Raw genomic sequence first — 22,056 nt, forward strand, 5'->3', positions numbered from 1 at the left:
ACTGAAGAAACTGTAGAAAATGACTTTATTGTTTATTGTCATATTAGTTTATCAAAATGATTTGCACCACCTAGTGGTGAAGCCTAGTAACAGAGAGTGAAGATTGTACATCGGCACTCTACTTCTTTTCCTGCAATGCCAGGATGTACAAGGTTAGAGGTGAATTTGCAAACCGAAATCTAATGGATCAAATATTACCTGTTGAATTGAATTTTGGAAGGTGAATATTTATTATAAAATTTTTAATGATGGAATTGTGCAACTGAAATATTTACAGCTTAAATATACAACCATATGAAGTTGCAATCTTTCAAAAATGCAAGCACTGTTATTGAAATGCGTTTATTTTTCAATTAGTGCAATTCAGTGTACTTTTTTTGTTTCAAAGACATTTGTTGTTAATTTACTTTCATAATGCCCATTCTGCAACGCTAACTCAAGGTAATTTTGATAGTATTATCATAATGTGAAGATAACGCTAGCCAACGCCATATTTGTGTTAGCATATCACATAGATAAACTAGTATACATTTTTAGCAGTTTTTCTCTCTCTCTCTCACACACACACATATATACCATAGACGCGCACACACACACACTTCACGTAGTGCTTCCTCCCTTCCATTGTTACAAATACTGTTGATTGAGCTTAACTTGTACTGAGAATGAGTTTAATTAGTTATTCTACTTTCTTTTTTTTTTTTTTACCAATGCTAGAGAAATAACTGTTTTCAGTTTTACAAGACCTCAGACAACAACTCCTTGTTGTAATTTCCCCAGAACCTGTTGCCATTGACGACAGCCCATTTAGGAGGAGAAGTTTGGCGTGCCGTCCAGGTGACCATCGTCTGTCGCGTAGTCAGTCGGATGTATTGCCACCCGCCACATCACCGTGTTTTGGCACGCCTGTTCGTGTCAACCCTTTCTCTCTTCGCCAAGACCTCAATGGTGGTCGCATCAAGCTGTTTGACACCCCTAGCAAATCTGTAATCTCTCTCACTTTTACCCTTCCACCACCGCCAGACCCCTGTGCCTCCCCACCCCTCAGTGGAAGCCCAGGACTCCGTGGACCTCCTCGAAGGTGTCGGTCCCTGCCTTGCACCCCCGAGCTGGGCCACCAACTACTCTTCCGGGACAACGAGGAGCAGAATGAGGAAGAGAAGGAGAGGAATAAAGAACTAGGAGATGGAATGAAAGAGAAAGAGGTGGAGGGATGGCAAGATGAAGTTGAGGACTCAGGCCTAGTGCTGGACTTAGAGATGGTGTCTTTAGAACGGGTTGAGGAAGAGGAGGAGGATGAGGTGGAGAAGTGCCTCACAGAGCCCATGGACTGTAATAGCTCCCCCGACACGGCAGAGGTTACCACACCAGGGAAGCAACCTATCAGCAGTTCTTATTCCTCTCCCTCCTCCTTGCAGCCCAATGGCTGGGCTACGCCTGTCTCTAATGGACCGCCATTATTACCTCCTCTTCCCCATTTGGACAATAACAATGGACTGCTGAGGCCTGGGCATCCTATTGCATGGGCTAGACTAAACGGTTACCGCAGCCCTGCCCCAGTGCCAGTACAACCTACTTCTGAACAAGACGATGTCATTACCTGTCCTGCTTGCTGCCTGGCTGGGTTTAGCTTCCCTTCTCTGTGCCTGCGTGGAGCCCCTCCCTCTAGTCGTGGACCCCCTCGACGACCATACAGGAACCTCAACAGAGGGGAGGCATCTGTAGCCACAGCAAAGAGACTGCTCTGTCGCAGAGCTAAGGGTCTGGCTCCACCCACAGCAACCTGTGAGCCAGGGTTACCCCTTCCAGAGGCCCAAACCTAAAGAGAGTGACCTCAAAAAGAGCTGCAATATCTAAAGTGCTGGGTATACTTTGTTTTTCTGCGTTCCAGATCAGATCGCTCCTGGTCTTTGGCTTTGCCTTTCAAGGTATATTCTTTTGACCGCGACCGACTATGAGCGTGTTCGACGCATGCATAGTATGATTGCACAGTCAAGAAAATATGGGCTGTGCGCGGACAGTCCGTGCAGACTGTGCTGATGACAAAATTTGTGTCACGCATACTGTGTGCAGAGCGATCAGCAACGCGGACAACCGAAGTAAACTTTGGGCTTTAGAAATTACACTGTATTTACAACACCATACAGTCAGGCTGCAGCACTGATGTCAGGATGATCATCTTACTGGATGCAATGCAGAGAATAGCAAGAACAGAGAATTGCTTTCACGACTAGTGGTTTTTGATTTTGCAATATGCGGATGAGACAGTGTGATATACAGTTCATACATTTTGATCCTATAATGTCATAGTTTTGGGCATTTTTACATAATCCAGATTCATAGGTAATATTATATCTGTACAATAATGGGTGCTTTAAATGTGTGCTCTTTTTGGTTCCCCAAATTAGGGATGTGCAAGGGTGTTCAACTAGTCATCTAACAACAGATAAGTCAATAAGTGGGGTCGATTACTAGCATTAATATTTATTGGTGGTGGTTTTAATGGGAGATGCAATTCTCAAATTAATTGAGAGACGCAACTTCTTAGAGTGTTTTTGTGTGATGATATCTTGCTAAACAGTGAATAACAGTCTGCACAGTAAAACCCTTTCCAAGAAGTTTCATCTTTTTAATGCTTTAAGTTTAATCTTTTTATGCGCTGTTGCTACAGTAAAGCATCATTCTGCGTTCCGGATGTGCATAAGCGGTTTTGTGCCACTCTGTATTGGAGCCTTTTTTATTTCTTACTTTCATAGTTTTGTGCAATAAGATTAAATGTTATATTTATTTAGCCTGTTTATTTGTTGAATATCTATTAGTCACCATGTTGAAGTGCTGCACTTTGCATCCGTATATCCTTCTGAAACATGTCTGATCGGCATCATGTGTATATGGAAAACGGAGCCTAATTATACATTAATATCCTTAACACAGACTAATCGACTAGTCCTTCAAACCACTGATGACTAGTCGCTTATGAAAATTGGTAGTTTTGCACATCACTACCACAACTGCTAAATCCACTTAAAGCTACTGCGTTTAAAGCCCTAAAACTGTGATTGGGATGATGGAGACTATGAATACTATAAACATGAATAATAGTGGCATGTCAAGCATTTTCAGCTTCTCATTTATTTATTTATTTATTTATTTATTATTAGATAATCATTCCTTTTCAAGACTGAGTGCTCTTCACTTTGCCGTGAGAGTGTACAAGTGTGTGTGACGCTGTGTACTGATGTCAAACATTTGTTGATAAATCTTTGATACATGTTGATGTTTAGATGCAATTTGTGTAGTACGTCCTATGGTAATACTGTAAAATATACTGTTTAATAGGCATTTTTAAATGAAAACTGCAACATTTTGAGTGCTCAAAGATTATTGCAGTTTGAATTTTGTTATCTCCCCCTAGTGGTCAGGAGGATTCACTCTTGCCAAGTAATGCTGCTCTTATTAGGAATCGACTGATTCCTTTGCTGAAAATTATGTTCTTCGAAATTGACCGTCACCATTGAAAAGCTAGTTGAGCTTTTTTTTTTTTTTTTTTTTTTTTAATGTTCAGTTTATGGAATCATAGTTAGAAACATGGTCCTAGATCAGCACAAAAGAGCATCTTGCACAAAGTGTTTCCAGATGCCACCATAGACATTGTAAAGGGATTGCTTATCCATAAATGAAAATTTCAAACATGTATGACTTTCTTTCTTGCATGGAATACAAATGGAGATATTTAGTAGAATGTCTATGCTGTTTTTATTTTCATATACCATGAAAGTGGATGGTGATTAGGGATAGCCGTGGTCACCATTCACTTTCATTGTATGGATAAAAAGCAACATTGACATTCTTCTTGGGAATTCCTTTTGTGTTTCATGACAGAATTTTCATTTTTGGGTGAACTATTCCTTTAAGGCAAATATGAGGCATGTGATTATAATACTGTATCTGCTTTTGTGTTTGAACATGTGCATAATTGTATATTTTCAAAGCAGTCTAGATGCGGTCCAATACAGGTCTTGGACTGAAGCCGTCTCTTCATATTCAGTCTAAAGTTTTGTATTAGTTTATGGTCTTCAGAAATAAACCAGAATCTCAGACAGACTGAAATGCTCTGTGTGTTCTGGTCTCTAACCAAACTGTGTAGTATCTTAAGTGTATGTAACACCTCAGAAATGCATCCACTGAATTTCTTAATGCTCGTGTATGTACACCAGCTTCTCAGATGAGCATAGGAAGTATGTGCATGCTGAGTACTGTACAAATAAGTGATCTGTACATATTGATGCATGACAATAGGCAAGAAGCTGTCTGGCCCGTTGGTACTTCCCTTCAGGCTGGCATCAGAGGTAAAGTTGTCTCAAGTGAAGGTTGAATTTAAATTTGAGATATGGATGCAATAAGAATTGCTCATGGTTTACCTGGAAAGATATAGATTTAATAATGTGTTGAGTAATATGTTTTAGTTCTTGAAAAAAGTTGAAATTTTTGAATATTAATCTGTCAAGGATACTTAATACTTAAATAATTAAGTGAAACTTAATTTACTCACTTTTCAGAAAGTTGATAATCAGATGCCTCACTGATTATGACTAATTTATAATTTTCAGTGCACTAAAGACATAATCTAAAGAAAGCAATTTGTAGTGTGTGTACTGTATTTGTACAGCATAGACATCCATAACTTGCCTCCTTTGTCAGTAATGAAGTGATGTTATAACAGATTGGGAAGGATTTGTAAAGTCCACTTACCATGTTATTGTATAAAGATTTGTTTCTATCTAAGAGAGGTTCTATTTCTCTCTAAAAGTAAAGCACTTGTTACTTAGTTCTGGGGAACAACAGCTTTAATATATGTCAATGAGTCATGTTATTTATGAAAATGTCAAATTAAAAAGACAATGTAAAACCGTTTTATTTTTATTTTTAAACTGAACTGAATTGTAGATAGAAATTGTTAATAGCTACCAAAGAGATGAATCAATGAACCGACAAGCATTATGAAGAGAATAAACATGATGAGCCTGATCAATATGTGTGACAGGATTCCGAGCCGTAGCACACTGGGTAGTGCTCATGACATGGAAAAGCAGGTTTGTTCAAATTATCTCATGTACCAACCTTATTTCTATCTCTTTCCTGCTGCTTGTTAACCTCCAATGTCTTGTCCAATAAAAGTCAAAGCCTACAAAAAAAAAAAAAAAGAAGGTATAAAAGACTTTGGAAATCTACAACCTCAAATCACCAAATGACAATTAGTGATATACCAGAGAAATCAGGAATGTGATTTATCCTCCTGAGACTTGCATCCACATGCATGGACATTACGTTTTGGCTTCGCTACAGGCTATGCGTAATTTCATTTCATTTAAACTGACTGATCTCAGTTCAGGAGACTCTAGGCTGTCATTAAAGGTTTAAATTTTTGATGCACCGAATCATGTGACAAAACAACATGGTGCCGATCTCAGCTGAGATTGTGTTTGGGAGAAATGGCAACAAAACTACATCTGGTAAGAAACCTCATTAAGTTTTTACATTAAACCCTGTTTGAGTAAAAGTAGAGTCTCTAGTTTCATCCGATATGCCATTTAAATTTTATCAAGTTATTGCGCAACGGCACGATTAAACAGTGGCCACATACATAGACTATAGGCTCATTTTCCTTAAAATATAGTCACTGTACATTATCACATTGAGAATCAATAGATGCATCTAAAAGCTGGAAAATGTTGCTTTCAGATGCTGTATACGGAGTTAGGATCAAAATAATGTGCATTTCAAACTGTTCTTAGACCAATGGAGACAGATAGCACACTAGTGGTTACAGTTGTGGGCAAAAATATTGGCACCCTTGGTAAATATGAACAAAGAAGACTGTGAAAATTTTTATTTTTTTATCCTTTTGTTCTTTCATTCAAAATATTCACAAAAATCTAACCTTTAATTGAAGTAAACTAATTTAAAGGGGCAGAAAATCTCATAAATATTTTTTCTCCAAAAGCCACAATTATTGGCACCCCTAGAAATTCTTATGAGTAAAATCTAGTATATTCCCATTCATATTTTACATTTTTTTAGTACATCTGGGGGACTAGGAACATGAAATTATTCAGCCATGACTTCCTGTTTCACAGGGTAAATATGAGGTAACACACAAGCCAGATTCCCTTAGACATCTATCACAATGGGTAAGACCAAAGAATAAAGTAATGATGTGTGGCACAAGGTTGTTGAGCTTCACAGAATAGGAAGTGGCAATAATAAAATAGCTTAAGCATTGAAAATACCCATTTCCAACATCAGGGCATAAGAATATCCAATCAACTGGAGATGTTAAGAATCGGCCTGGAAGAAGACGTGTGTCTATTTTGTCCCCATGCACGGTGAGGAGGATGGTTCGAGTGGCCAAAAATTCTCCAAGGATCACAGCTGGAGAATTACAGAAATTAGTTGGATCTTGGGGTCAGAAAGTCTCCAAAACTACAATCAGACGTCACCTACGTCACAAGTTGTTTGGGAGAGTTTTTAGAAAAAAGCCTCTGCTCTCATCCAACAACAAACTCAAGCATCTCTGTTTGCCAGACACTACGGGAACTTCAAATGGGACCAGGTTCTATGGTCAGATAAAACAAAAATAGAGCTTTCTGGCAGCAAAGACCAGAGATGGATTTGCTGCACACAGAGAGGTAGCCATATGGAAAAGTACCTCATGCCCACGGTTAAATGTGGTGGATCATTAATGTTGTGGGGCTGTTTTATGCCAGGGGCCCTGGACATCTTGTTCAGATATATGGCATCATGGACTCTATCAAATACCAACAGATACTGTAAAAAATCAAAACCTGACTGCCTTTGCCAGAAAGCTTAAAATGGGCTATGGTCTTCTAGCAGGACAATGATCCAAAACACACATCAAAAGCAACACAAATGTTTCACTGACCACAAAATCAAAGTTCTGCCATGGCCATCCCAGTCCCCTGACCTGAACCCCATAGAAAACTTGGGGTGGGGTGAACTGAAGAGGAGAGTCCACCAGCGTGGACCTCAGAATTTGAAGGATCTGGAGAGATTCTGTATGGAGGAATGGTTTCAGAACCCTTAGCCATGTCTTCTCCAATCTCATTTGGCATTATAGGAGAAGATTCAGAGCTGTTATCTTGGCAAAGGGATGTTGCACAAAGTATTGAATAAAAGGGTGCCAACAATTGTCACACATATATTGTTTGATATCCATTAAAGGATAGATTTTTGTGAATATTTTGAATGAAAGATCAAAAGGGTAAACAATAAAGACATATTTTTGATGGTAATGGCCAATGGTAATCAGTACATAGATTCAGAATTTTTCATGCAAAATGTTATTTTAACATGGATGGCAGTGATTGCATGATGCTGTCTATTACTTTGAATCAGAATTATTTGTGCTACTTTCTGATAACATGTCTCAAAAACACGAATAACCAACACTCCCGGAAACATAATAAACAATTTGATTAAAAAATTTTGACTTTCTATAGCTTGGTAATGTTTACAATTTCAGAACTTAGTCCAACTGTCCACATATGTGGACATACATTTTTAGGACAAATAAATTCAAAGAGATCCACAAATAAATGTCATGAGTTTCACAAAAATGAAATGAATTACAAATAAAAAGAATGAGATTTATAAATATATGTTAGGAGTTTCACAAAAATAAAGTGAATTAACAAATAAATAAAATGAGATTTGCAAATAAAAAAATTATTTACAAATACATTTTTTAATCACAAACACAGCTCTGTCCAGCGTTCATTTGTGAATAGCGCACATTTATTTTTGGATCGCTTCCTGTGCATTTGCGGATCGCTACACGCATTTGTTGATTTCGAAACAAATCTAGCATCAAGATGTGCACACAAATCTACAAATAGGTGGACTCAACCCATCGTCTACTCAAGTCAATCAGATACTCGGCCCAATCTAGCATGTTCTATCTTCAACCAATCACGCTCTGTTTTACTATCAGGATGGGACCAGAGATCAAGCACTTACAGATAAACTCCAAGGCCTCAAACTTTTAAAGAAACGGACACCATCAGAGGAATACTTTGACATAAGGTTTGTATCATTTTCTCTGGGTTATAAACGTGTAGAGTCTTGTTAAATGTCGACAGCTGAAAACTGCCCATTTGTAGAGTGTCCTGATCATTCGTTTTATAGCTAACCTGGCTGACTGTATGAGTCTACTATTTTAATTTTAACCAAGTTTCTTGACTGAAATGTGTCGTTAACAATGTTGGGTGTAACGCGTTACAAAGTAATGTAATCAAATTACATTTAGCAGTAACGTGGTAATGTAATGCAAATTACAAATTAAGTAATCTGATTACAGTTACAGACATGAATAAAATTATGTTACTTGGATTACACATTTATTGCTAAGACAATAATATTAATTATGTAGAATGCATTTGAAAATGTATTATGTTCCTATGTTATTACTTTTATGTGTGTTGCTGTGTCAGCTAATGAGCATGCGCTCTAACAAACCACCATGGTTAGGCGGAATGGCGTCTTGAAAAAGACGTCGCAAAGCAAACGGCTCTTTTATGTTCTTTATGTACTGTACACAATAAACAATGCAATAGCACTAAACCGACTGATTATAAACTCTGATTTTCATTTAATTCACAATTAGAATAAAAAAGTATGTAGTTAAGCACTTGAAACAGAAGTAATCGTTATCAAGCCAATAGTAGGCAAAATTACTTTTATGTAACTAATTGAAAAGGCATTCAAATATAAGCTGTAAAAGGGAAATATTGGTTTGGGATGCACTGCGTTTGGAGAACTTTTCCATGTCCTCACAGAGAAGGAACATACAGTAACTAAAAATGACAGCAAATATTTCTTAGTCTGAGATATTTTCTGTTCTATTACAATCATGTACTGAGATAAATACAGCATTTGAATAAAGATGATCTGTAATGCGATGCGCACTTGACTCTGACTGACGTGAAATGCTCGGTAAAATGGACAGTAGCTAAAAGACAGGCACTGCTGGCCATATTCAGTAGTCGAATTGACCACTGGAGAGACATGTCTCATCAGAAACAGTATTGTACAGCTGCAAACAGATACAGCAATGCACATAAAATTCACATCAAATGTGCTGCCTGTTCCACTTCATCCTGACCCTCATCGCAACGAAACCCCCATTCTAGCCTAATAAAAACATTATGAAAATTACATTTGCCGTTCAGCTGTTTTTTGAATATAAAATACCAGTCAAATATAAAATCTTAGTAATCTGATGATATCACAAAATGCTGCACAAAGAATTTTAATGATTTTCATTTTGTTTCCGGTACTAAATATCAATATTAATAAAAACACCCTTAAAACTATTTAAAAGGTTTTCTGAGAAGCAAAATTGCTTAGGTTAGATTTATGTCCGCTGAAAAAAAAAAAAAACAACAATTTGCACTGTACATAACAGATAATAATTTTTTTTTATAATTTTATTTATCACACATTTGCACATATACAGTGAAATTCTTTTTTTTTTTCTCACATATCCCAGCCAAGCTGGGGTCAAAGTGCAGGGTCAGCCATGATACAGTGCCCCTGGAGCAGGTAGGGTCAAGGGCCTTGCTCAAGGGCCCAACAGTGGCATCTTGGTGGTGCTGGGGCTTGAACCCCTGACCTTCTGATCAGTAATCCAGAGCCTTAACCGCTGAGCCACCACTGCCCGGATAACAGATTTGTATTAGATTGCACTACGTATGTGTGTATGTATGTATGTATGTGTGTGTGTGTGTATGTACATATGTGTATAACTATTTTTTATTTTTTATTATTATCTATGTGTTGCTGCTGTTTTTGTATTGTTTTTATATTGTTGTGCACTGGAAGCTTCTGTCACCAAGACAAATTCCTTGTATGTGTAAGCATACTTGGCAGTAAAGCTGATTCTGATTCTGATGTCTGCAAAGATAACATTTTGCCAAAGGATATTCAAGATATATTCTCTGAAAACAAGTTAATATCTTAATAAATAATGTTTCTTCATGGTGCAGCATCTAACCTTTGGGTACATGTGACATTTACAGTCTCTTATAATACAGTTTATCGTACCGTTAAACGCAGTAATCACGTGTTTGGTGGTGAAATGCGTATGGTAACTGTATGCAGATGAGGATATGCATAGTAAAAACAGGCGTTGTTCACTCCATATATGGTTATTTTGGGGAAGAGACAGGGTGGGGAATGAATCACGTGCATGTACGCACAATCTTCCGCTAGCTGGGATTTACACTGTCAGAAAAAACGGTACAGTGCTCATTTTGTTCCTAGGGGTACAAAATATATAACTGTACCTTTAAAGGTCCACAATAGGTCCTTAGGGTACAATTATGTACCCAAAACGACTTATAAAGGTACAACAGTTTAGGTTTAGATGTGAAAGGTCCATTTTTGTACCTTTTTTTTTTTTTTTTTTTTTTACAGTTTAGCTCTAACTGGAATAACGTAAGTCTTTTTATATTATTAATTTAATGTATGTCAGCTCATGATAACATCAAGACACCATATTAAGTTGTTTTAAATGTTAAAAATATATTTTGTAGGCCTATACATAAGATTAGGCTACATGTCATGTAGGCTATATGAATATATACTTCACTTCATGTAGCCTGTCCTGTCTGTAAAATAAGACAAATGTTATTTCCAAACATGTTAATGAATTTATTAAATGAAATATTTTTAATAATTGTTCATGTTTGTTGTAATGTAGTATTAATTTTTTGTTTAAAAAACTTTTTTATCAAATTAATGAACTTTTGACCGTTGCATCAAAAACAGACAGATATTTTTTTTTTAAGATGCTGAATTAAATTTGGAATAAAGACCATGATGAACGGCAACAAAACATTCAAAACATACCTTATTGCTTATGCAGACGTTTCGGTTGTTATCGCTTGTGGCAGCGGGGGCGTGGTCAAGCATCTCTACGGAGAGGCTTACACCTGAGCTAAATTATGTCTAACACCTGTCTCTAATTTCAGTGAGCACGGGGAGAGCGGCTTAAAAGAGCCACACCGCCAGCAGTCGGGGAGAGAGATTGGTGCAAGGAAGGCCATGGCGTTATATATTGTTATGCTGATGTAATGAAGTGGGACTCTTTAAGTAACTCTTTGCTTGTGAAACTGTTGAGTGAGTGAGTGAGTGAGTGAGTGAGTGAGTGAGTGAGTGTGTGTGGGGAACTGTAAGCGACAGGGTGCACAATTAAACGCCTACCTGAACCAGGAAACCTCCTCCTTGTCTGTCGTTCGGTGCGGTCCGACAGAACTTCAGAACACGATTTTCAGCATCGAGCATTTTTTGGAGGACACATTTTTCAGGCACATTTTCGGGATAATGTTATATATTATTTTTTCCACGTATGATGGCATGTTCTGTTAATTTTGTTTAACTCGTTGTTCCCCTGCTTGAAGCCCGCGAAAAGTACTCCAGTCAGACTGGCTGTTGTACGTCACTGACCGATTCGGAAGAGCCTTCAGAAGTTCAGAATGGAGTTGGGGAAGTTGTCTACCGCTCAATTAATAACGGAGTTAAGGCAGTTTGGTATAGAAGTCTCTGAAGAGGAGAGGGGAAAAAATGAGTACGTTAATTGTCATGTTGATGTTTTAAGAAATGTTAGGCTTTTCTCGAGGATTCTTCTCGGTGTGACAACGGCCTTTTATCCATAGATTATAGACTTTCATAACGTAGCCTCATACCTTTTATTTCTTTAATAAAAACTGTGGCCAACAGTATATTTGCAGGGCAGTTATTGTAATTGGTGGTTATCTCAGGTTTTTTACATTGAGACCAAAAATGTCCTGCCGTTGGGATTGCGACATTCTGTTAGGCCGCACGAGACTTCAACGCGACGCTCTGACTCGGATTATACACGGCCATCAAACGGAAAATCAAGTAGTTCATAATTTAAGTAAAATGGACCGCACAGAAGCGGTACGAATAGTTTATTGATTTGTTACAAACACGAGAGAAATATTTGATAAGACTATTGTAACAGTCCACTTTATCCAAAATATATGCGAGGGTTTTTTTTTTTTTTTTAATTTATAGTTTTTATTCGCATTATCCACTAACAAAAACAGTGACGCCAAAGCTGTGTCCTGTTTAATCAATGATTGCCATTTGGACTTCTGTTTGGAATTACGTCACCGCAATTGTTAAATTCAGCTGTATGTTACTCCTGGGTTCATGTGGTTTTCATGTGTTTTTAATCTTTCAGCTTTTTTTCATTTCAGAATTTATTTGTTAGCCCTGTAAAGGGTTACCATTTTTGTGTGTGTACTTTATCTGACAGGCAGTGTTCCAGCCTCAAACACTGGTTTAGTGCATGGTTCTAATTGAAGGGTAATTAACTTGTACTTTTCATTATCTCCTATATTATAGACAATGATGTGGATGGAGAGACCGTTGACGTTGGTCTGACGGAGTCAATGGTTTCATTCCTGTTTGAGGGATCTTTTAAGAAGCAGGCAAAATTCCTTAGATTTGTCCAACAGATGAAGGAAATGGTGATGACGCTTTAACCTGTGCCTGCAGAATGCCTTTTGCAGTCTTCAGCTGGAGCAAGGTTGTTTCTATTTAATATTTCATTTGTTTTCAGGGAACTATTCTTAAAGAAGCTGGGGTTTTTCTTTGCTTCCCCATATTAATTTACTGTAACTTATACTAGTGCTTAATTCATTTCTTGCATCTAGAACATTAATTATTAGAGGTGTTTTGAAATTTCTGCCATTTCAACAATATAAACCGAAAACACTACTTGAACAGATCAGATAACAGACGCTTTGACATGGTGAAAAAGCAGGGTGCCCAGTGTGCCGAATACATAACTATTTTTTTTTACATTAAGGGCCAGCTTTACTAACAGCTTGCACCAGCGCAACCTCTTTGGCATTTTAAAAAAAAAAAAAAAAAAACTACTGTCAGAATTTACTAAAAACACGCAGTGAAGAATTGGTGCTGAAAAGGCGTGAGCACAGTTATTTTTTGCGGCTGACTTTATTGCATTTGTAGGAGTTTCCCTTTCGAACCCAAAGTTTATGGGAGGAGAGTATTTAAATGAATCCGTTAAGGTGATTTACTAAGGTTTGCGCTCCTCATTTTACTGTTTGCGCCATTATTTACCGCCCAAAAAAAGCAGGTCTTGAACCACTGGTGTACTGCGTTGGTCATTATGGGAATGATCCGGCGGCGTCTGTGTTCTTTAATTTGCGTGTCGTCAGTAGATCACACGCAAAACATTCCACTCCCATCGGCGCTTATTTTGGAACTGCGCTCTCACGCTTATTTGCCCTGTTTAGTAAATCTGGCCCTTCCTCTAACCATTTATTAGAGGGTCGGTTCACCCAAAAATAAAATTGTCATTACTTGCCCCCATGTCATTCCAAACCCGTAAGACTTTCATCTCCAGAACACAAATTATTTTTTATTTTTTTTTTATAGAAACCATAGTAATATCAGCCCATCAGCAGCTTTTCCTGCACTTTTTGAATTTCCTAAGTTTCCTTTTGATGTTCAGGCTAAATTGGACCAAAAACAAAGCAAACTTTCAGCATCAGATAGGATCAAAATTATATAAGAACATTGTATGAAAGCATGGCTCGGTACAGTATGTAAGAGTTCCCCATTAACTGTGCCAAGGTCTTAATGGGTTACATCTTAATACTATCTTAAATTTTACGCTACACGTGTTTAAAGTATTTTTGCAGGTATCTGACTAATGAAGAGTGTTCAAGTGGCTAAGGCCCTGACTCTGAGGTACCCCTTTTTAAAGGACAAAGAGGGCAATGGATATGCAAGTAGACAAGTAAATCTTAATAGCCTACTCTTGGTTCTGTTGATACAGTTTGTTTTGTGTGGAGAATTATTATTTTTTTTATTTTTTTGCCCAAATATTTTAAATGGCACATGTCTCTGAAACGAGTTTAAATTTGAGCGGACCCCTTCGGCTGATGAAGTGAAAAGACTTAGAAGTTTGGTCATTCAAAAAAGTCTCTGCAACCTGAAAGCACTTGCAAACAAATTACAAGGCCTGTGGTGAGAAGTATATTTATAATCTTTTTAGTGTTACATGTTACCAGTGTGTTCTGAAGTTTATCGTAAGTGACAAGATGCAGACGTTTTCTTGCCTAGAAATTAGAAATGTTCTACCTGATAGTTTTTGTCTGTGCGCAAGGACATGGATGTTGTTGGAGAGGATGCTACTTCAATAGAGGGACATGTGAAAGTCCTACAGGACCAATTTCGAAAGACACTGCCAGATACTCGCATTGTTGAAGAGCAAATGAGGAGGACCTTTGCCTGGAGGTGGAAGGAGATTACTGGTGGGATGACTGAAGATGTCAACCAATATCCATTCTTTTAGAGTGGACAAACTGAATCTTTTTTTTTTTTTTTTTTTTTTTTAAATCCTACTTTTTAAATGGACGGTTCACCCTAAACTGAAAATTCTGTCATTGATTACTCACCCTCATGTCTTTCCAAACCTGTAAAACTTGTTCAACACAAGTGAATATATTTACAAGTACAGCCATGTCAATTTTGAAGGCAAACAGCTTCAGCGAGTAACAGAAGTAGAGATTAATGTCAAATATTGTGTTAAAGATGTTTACTGTGTGTCACCTGCATGCAGAAGTTCCATATGGTTTTTCAGATTAAGTATGTTCTTAACATGGACACAGACTGGTTGTGTGGCAAGCTGATAATTGTGGAATCATTTTGTCAACATTATTCATACTGTGTGAAATGAGAACGAATGGACTGTCCTCTCATCAGGTGAGGAGGTTGATTACCAGGCACTAGATGCCTACAGTGTTGATTATTTATTAGCACTAGGTATTCTTGCTGAAGAACAACTGCCCTATGCTGTAAACATCAATGTTCAGCACATGATATAGCCTGTTTAATCAGCTGTATAACAGATCTTTCCTTCTGATTTGTTAGGATTCTATAGTATAGAACATTTCTTGTGTTCCTGTTAATTTTTTAAAGGCATTACTGTCTTAAAATACTGTTTTATACCTCTGATTATATTTGAGTAATGTCTGATGAGCTCTTGTGTACAACGAACAACTAATTGTCTTGACTCACACCTACTGTTGTGAGATGATGTAATGCAGTTCAAGTAATTCTCTTTGTAAAGTTTATGAATCTTGCATATTTGTAAAACCTACACCTTTTGTAAGCCAGTTTCTAAGATTTATTATTTTTTTTTTTTTTTTGGGTGCCCCATAGGATCAAAACTGCTTTGTCATTGGAGTGTACCCTGGGAATTCTTTTAATAGGGTACCATTTTGTCCTTTCATTGCAGTATGCACAGTTGTTCCTTGGGGTACAAAATTGCCCCTTAAATGGTACAAAGTTATAGGGTACAGTTTTGTACCTTGCATTACAGGTACAAAAAGGTGCCCTTCAGGGTACCACCCCAGCGATGGTCACTTTTACCCTAAAAGTTTTTTTTTTTCTTCCCTCCTGATAGGGGTGTGATCATACAATCTCAGATACAGCTAGAGAGATCATGTACTCAGCGTACGGAAAAATACCCTCCGTTTTACTGTGACACCAAGTAAGTTGTCTTATGGCATATATTGATTGTTTTTATTATGGTCTGTGATATCATTGTGGTGATATTGTCTGCAGTGTAAAGCGGAAAAACTTGTTAATTAAGTGCAACTTTTGGTACTTGATTACGTGTGCATTTGCACTTTTCATCCTGGTTGAACTGGTCCCCTGCCAATCAGTTTTATAGCCTATATTATATGTAAAGTGTTCTGCAGCTACTTAAGGTTGAAACAATTGACACCGGCTTATGCAGTGTGTGTGTATAGTGTAAAAGCAAATGCTCAAATCTCTTTAGAGATGAGGCTCTGCTATGTACCCTGCAAAAAAAAAAATCCCATAAAATTTACAGTAAACTGGCAGCTGTGGTTGCAAGAAATCTACTGTTAAAGTCAAAATATTCTTGTTTACGTTATACCTAAAAGTGAACTAACATTTATGGTAAAAACTTGCAGTTTTGGTTGCCATAATGTTAAAAAAAAAATTCAGAACTGGTATGAAAAGCAAATTTTTTTTTTTTTTTTTTTTTTTTAAATACCACAAACATATTAAATACGTACTTTGGACAACTGTATTCTTCTCCTTAAAATAGCAGTAAAATAATGTATTCCCTGTTCGCTTCAACTTGCAGAACAAACATTTTGAGTAATTGCAATCTTTACCAGAAAGCCACACGTTCAATAACCTGAACAAGACAGAACACCATTATATTAACAGAATGGATTAATCATGAACCAAATGCTTGGAAAGCATTAACTTTTTTTTTTTTTTTTTTTTTTTTCTCGGATGCACAATAAGCCAAAAATAGCTTTCTAAGAGGACAGGACTCGCATTTAAGTAGTTTTCGACATTCAAAGTTCAAGCATCTTTCAGTGTAAATCCAGATAACAAAGTTGTAAAACATTCTCAGTGCCAACGTAATCTTAAAACATCTGTCAAAGGTTTTGTCCAATCTTAATCTGCTCTCATGATCAGCAAGGTCTGCTATGAGTATAAGGATGCAAGGGTTCACTGGGAGCTTTTTGTTTTTCCTCGGTTCAACCTTGGTGCCTTTCTCTGGGTTTATGCTGAAGAAGCACCTTAAGAGAATTGAATGACTGAATTTGTTGCTCACAAATATACACTGATTAAAGGGTTAGTTCACCAAAAAATGAAAATTGTCATTTACTCAAGTTGTTCCAAACCTGTATGAATTTCTTCTGTTGAACATGTGGGTAACCAAACAGTTACTGGTGCCCATTGACATCCATAGTATGGGAAAAAAAGATTACTATGGAAGTCAATAGGGACTAGAAACTGTCTGGTAACCCATTTTTCAAAATATCTTGTGTGTTCACCAGAAGAAACAGGTTTGGAACCTCTTGAGGGTGAGTGAGTACCCAGCAACCATTTGGATGTTTAATGACCATTGAAAAGACATCCCTCTGACACATCCCATCATGGTTGAAAAATAGTTCCAAAATGAAAGTTATGAAACATATCTGAATGCATTAAGAAATGTTCAATGTTACAATTTTTTTTTTTTTATTGATTTATACCATCCTACCGCGACTATTTTTGGCCAGGGACACGACGTTGCCGTCGGACCAATGTTTGCTGGGTAATGACAATTTTCATTTTTGGGTGAACTATACCTTTAACCACAACAAAACTTTAGTGTACTATTTGGAGTACCACTGTAAAGGAAGTCATTTATTAGTCAACTTTTATGCATTGTAACATTCTTTAAAATAGATCATTTGTGATCTGCAGAAGTCAGTTTTTAGAATGTCATTTTCTCACCATCTAGTCAATGATCCTTTTTTTTTTTTGGGTGAAAATTTTAATTTCTGTAACACTTTACAAGTTAACATCAATTACTCACCCTCATGTTGTTCCAAACCCATAAGACTTTAGTTCATCTTCTGGACACAAATGAAGAATTTAATGAAATCTGAGAGCTTTCTCTCCCTCCATTGACAGCTACACAATGACCACTTTCAAGCCCCAGAAAGGTAGTAAAGACAAAGCAATCATGTGACACCAGTGGTTTAACTTCAATTTTATGAAGCAACATGAGTGCTTTGTTTGGGCAAAAAACAATTTACCACTTTATTTACAAAAATATTGATCTGTAACTTGTTCATGAGAGCATCATGACGCGTGTTGTATGGATGCGAGAGCAGACATTGTGAGAACACGATAATATTTTTTAAAAATATAGTAAATTATGCTCTTTTACACAAGCAAAGCAATTGCGATGCTTCATAAATTGAGGTTAATCCACTGGAGTCACATGGATTACTTTAATGATGTTTTTACTACCTTTCTGGACCTTGAAAGTGGTAGTTGCGAAGCTGTCAATGGAGGAACAAAGCTCTCAGGTTTCATTAAAAATATCTCCATTTGTGTTCCAAACTTGAATGAAAGTCTTACGGGTTTGGAATGACATGAGGGAGAGTCATTAATGACAATTTATGGAATTTAACTAACCCTTTAACATGAACTAACATGAACAATGAACAACTCTTTTTCTTACAAAAAGATTAAATACTGTTACAAAGGTAATTTCCATTGTTAGTTTGTACATTACCTAATGTTAACAAATGAGACCTTACTATAAAGTTAACACAAATTTCATGTAAAAAAAAAAAAGGTTTAATGCCTACCTTTTGCATGTTCTCCAGAGTAGAACCCAGTTCCAAAGGGTAATGAATGTTAAAACCGTAAACATGCACAATGCAGAGATGAATGTAGAAATGTGTGGAGTTGTAATCTTTTGGTCGATGCTCAGCATGAATAGTTTTGATGTGTAGCAGGAAGAGCCTACAGACAAAAACAAACAAAATGCCTTTGGTTTTAATATATAGTTTGCTGTGTTGAGAGAGATCTCTGCACTTCAGTATTTGGCCATCTGTGCAAACACAAAGTACGTCAATAGAGTTTGTTTCAGGCACGTGCATCGAAATGCAATTCCTCCCAACCTGAATTTAACAGACACTTCAATGTCTCTTTCACAGGTACATAGTATGCAAATTGCTCTGTCCGATTCTCATCTCTACCTAAAAGTATTCTTTTTGGTTCAACATATTTGAATACTTTTTTTTTTATAAAGGTCTGACTCCTTGAGTACTCTGTTCGCATAGGTCCCTTATGACGAACAGAAAACAAGTCTGATTCCTTCACAGTAGTAAAGATTTGAGAAATGGTCTCCATGGGTAACGACAAACTGCAGAAGTGAATGTAGCTTACTAAAAAGTATGTCTGTCCCAATTCATGAATATTTTGCATCTCATCTACAATATTTTGTATTGTAGAAGCTGGGAGAAGAAACTGTCCTTGTAATTTCAGATAAAATAGGCTAACATTTCTCATACAAATTGTCAATTTTGAAACGAGCCCATTTCACTTTCTTCTGACTCACCTGTATTTGCATCCAGGTCAGCAGGACATTGCTCAGTTGAAACAGACGGTATCTCTGATGCCGTTTACTTAACAGTTCCTGTGCTTCCTAGACATATGAGAGGTAAAAGAGGACATGATTTGAAAAGCACTTTTGCACCCTCTCACTGGACGGTTAACTGCACGACCGTCCTTCATATGGTTATTTAAGTGAGCAACAAGACTGGGCACATCCTGGCACTGATGACTACATAGTGAAATACTGCATGTCAAGGCCGTATCAACCACTGCATGTGCAGTCACAGCAGTGGTAGAGCTGTTATGGCGGCGATAGAAATGACTCTTAAATGCTACGTATTTGGAAAACGACTGTTTGCAATCAACTGCGACACATTTGAAAATGGCGCGAGGTTCGTTGCGATGCAGTCTGCAGTGTAGAACATTCCCTCAGACTTTGCACTGTTAAACTATAAAAACAGCAAGTGTACATTGTAATGCATTACTCATCCTGAACTCAACCAATAACCAATGCGAGGTATCGTTTAAACATTAAGTCCGCCTCGCCATGGTTATAGCACGACATACTGCTAAACTGCATTACAAACGTTTCAAATCAAAGAAATCAGAGCGAATTCGTTGATTTCCAATGGGTAAGTTTATATATTAAAAGGATAAAACGTTACCATCTAGACAGCCAACAGGTCCACGTCATTTACGATTTACCATGACATTAAAGATATGAAAATAAACGCTTTACAACACACAAGCTGTATTCAAATAACTAAAACAATTACTGAACTTCAACTTTACAGAATTTGTTTATTTGTGCTTACCAGACAGATTTCGTGTGGGGAAAAAAAATGTAATTTCAGCAGCTCGCTGTGGTCTGTGCGTTGCTTCTTGCTTGCTGTCTGTTCCAGAAAAACCGCCAGTTCAAGGACAATTTGGGCAAAAGGCGCAAGCGCACCTGATGCAACGTCTTGAGCGCTGATTGGAGAAGTCAAAAAACAATAACTTTAAAACATAAAATGCTTGTTAAAAATATGGTTTCTTTATGTTATGCAGCGTTGTGGAACATATTGGAAAACTGAAAAGTCAATAAAAAAATAAAGACTGAGCTTCAACACAAATTATGCTTTTCAACATTTTATTAATATGATGCAATACGATGCATATGGCCAATAAAATAAAGACTGGACTTTAAAACATGTCACACATTGCATGTTATATCAATTTAATAATAATTCCATGACACTGCATTAGTTTTTATTTTTATTTTATTAGTTTTATTTGATAAAGTATCTATCTAGTCATTGAAATCATGTAATCTAATTAATGGGAGATACCAGGGCAGGCGTAAAATGGGTTATTTTCATAGAGATACACATTCTTGTTGACCATATCATTGTGATTTGTTTAAAAAACACAAGAGGAAAAACAGTTCTAACAGCATGCATCTGTAGTAAACACAGTGATTTACCGTTTAGTGTTTTTGTGTACTTTACTGTTGTTTTAAGGGTTTTTACGGTAAAATAATGCAGTTTTTACAAAGCAATGATGCAAAAGTTATAACATTTTCTTGTATTTAAATTAACAGTATATCTGTTAATTAAACGGTTATTTCATGTTTTATAATTTACAGTTTACCGTTGCTACTTTAGTCTTTCACCGTTAAAACTACGGACATTTTTTTTACAGTGTAGGCTTACAAATAAAAATAACTCGAGTAATTGAGCTAATAATCTAGTGTCGTTTCCAGGGCGACCTTGTCACAGGGGCATCTCAGTCTCAGATCAGAGATCATCAGCTAAGCACGTGAAAATGGCCTCTATTCATGTTTTACTGTGACATCAAGTAATATAACTTGACATATGTTGATCTGTTTATGATCTTTGATATTGTTGTGATATTATTGCCCGCAGCGTAAAGCGAAAGAAACGTTTTGTTAATTACGCGCTACATTTGGAACTCCGTTACGCGTTTGATCATCCGGATCAAAATAAGTTTGCGATGCATGACCCAAAGCTATAATAACGACAAACAGATACAAATTATAATATTGTGAAAAAAATTAGATCTCTTAGTGCAGTCTCCACTAAATGTTCACTGATTATAAAATGTTGTTTGTGCCGGCTGCCTTTGAATGCAAGTACTTTTGTTTGATTAGTATTCCATATTAACCATTTTATAGACTATCATATATGTACAGTGTTTTGCCATCCATAATGCACTCACCTGATTAGCTATTTTTGCACGATCTGGGGCATGTTTTAAGGTCACAGCAATCATTTCCTACACACTCTGGGATTTTTGGTGTGGGTATGCCTTACTACAGGCACCTTGATTCAATACAGAGATCACAGTCATTTAAAACTAGAACTCGGATGTAGAAAGTTCTATTCCAAAAGTATCAAACATTAATATTGTTTTCAAAATAGACCATTAACTGCTATGAATATTTATGTACTGAGAACTAACATCTTTTTACAATGTACATTCTAATTTACAACCTATTTACATTTCAGATAATTTGAGATCTTGGGGATTGACACAGACACATTATTAGTCATCAGTGGCAAGTTTTTAAACTTGCGTATGATGACATCATTGATTGATTAGGAGGTGCTGAAATGTAAGTTTCTCCCTTTGTAACTGTACCGTCCCCATAAGGAGTTATCGCCAATTTTTTTCAGCATCCTCTTAATTCCACCTCCCAAGCTGCCTCCACTCTGAAGACACGGATAACGAATCTACAAACAAAAACAATCAGTAATTAAACACGAGTAAATGGTTTTTAAATTATTACAGGTTAACAATGACTAGTACTGTTGCTTGTGTTATGGCACATACCATCTTCTTTCGAAAGTCAGGATCTTTCAGCTTATTACACAGCTCTTCTAATTCCTCCACAGTCTTACAAGGCTCCTCTAGCAGCTCTGTAAGATTAGAGGTGCTTGGCTGGCTCATTGACTGCTGCATTGTTCCGACCGCTGCTGTGATGTTGTCCTGGATTTGGTCTAGTTTCAGCATGATTCTCCTCTCCAAACTCTC

The 22,056-nt window shown here is 37.0% G+C and overlaps 1 protein-coding gene and 1 long non-coding RNA gene across 5 annotated transcripts in view; one reads left to right on the forward strand and one right to left on the reverse strand.

The window, feature by feature from the left end:
• The window catches only part of LOC127443895 (dual specificity testis-specific protein kinase 2-like), a 19,718-nt gene extending 14,607 nt beyond the window's left edge, over nt 1–5,111 (forward strand). For all 3 annotated transcript variants that reach the window (XM_051702933.1, XM_051702931.1, XM_051702934.1), the window contains one exon: nt 781–5,111. In XM_051702933.1, the coding sequence (XP_051558893.1) occupies nt 781–1,823 (1,043 nt within the window). In that variant the 3' untranslated portion in view covers nt 1,824–5,111. The remainder of the gene's footprint in view (nt 1–780) is intronic.
• LOC127443956 (uncharacterized) overlaps nt 1–19,951 on the reverse strand; it is a 25,503-nt gene extending 5,552 nt beyond the window's left edge. For both annotated transcript variants that reach the window (XR_007897725.1, XR_007897724.1), the window contains exons 1-4: nt 19,839–19,951; nt 19,028–19,114; nt 18,273–18,429; nt 5,122–5,185 (exon numbers count right to left, since the gene is read on the reverse strand). This is a non-coding gene — a long non-coding RNA (uncharacterized LOC127443956). The remainder of the gene's footprint in view (nt 1–5,121; nt 5,186–18,272; nt 18,430–19,027; nt 19,115–19,838) is intronic.
• Nucleotides 19,952–22,056: the final 2,105 nt, after the last annotated feature.

The sequence above is a fragment of the Myxocyprinus asiaticus genome, chromosome 7 (assembly GCF_019703515.2).
Source record: "Myxocyprinus asiaticus isolate MX2 ecotype Aquarium Trade chromosome 7, UBuf_Myxa_2, whole genome shotgun sequence".
NCBI lineage: Eukaryota > Metazoa > Chordata > Actinopteri > Cypriniformes > Catostomidae > Myxocyprinus > Myxocyprinus asiaticus.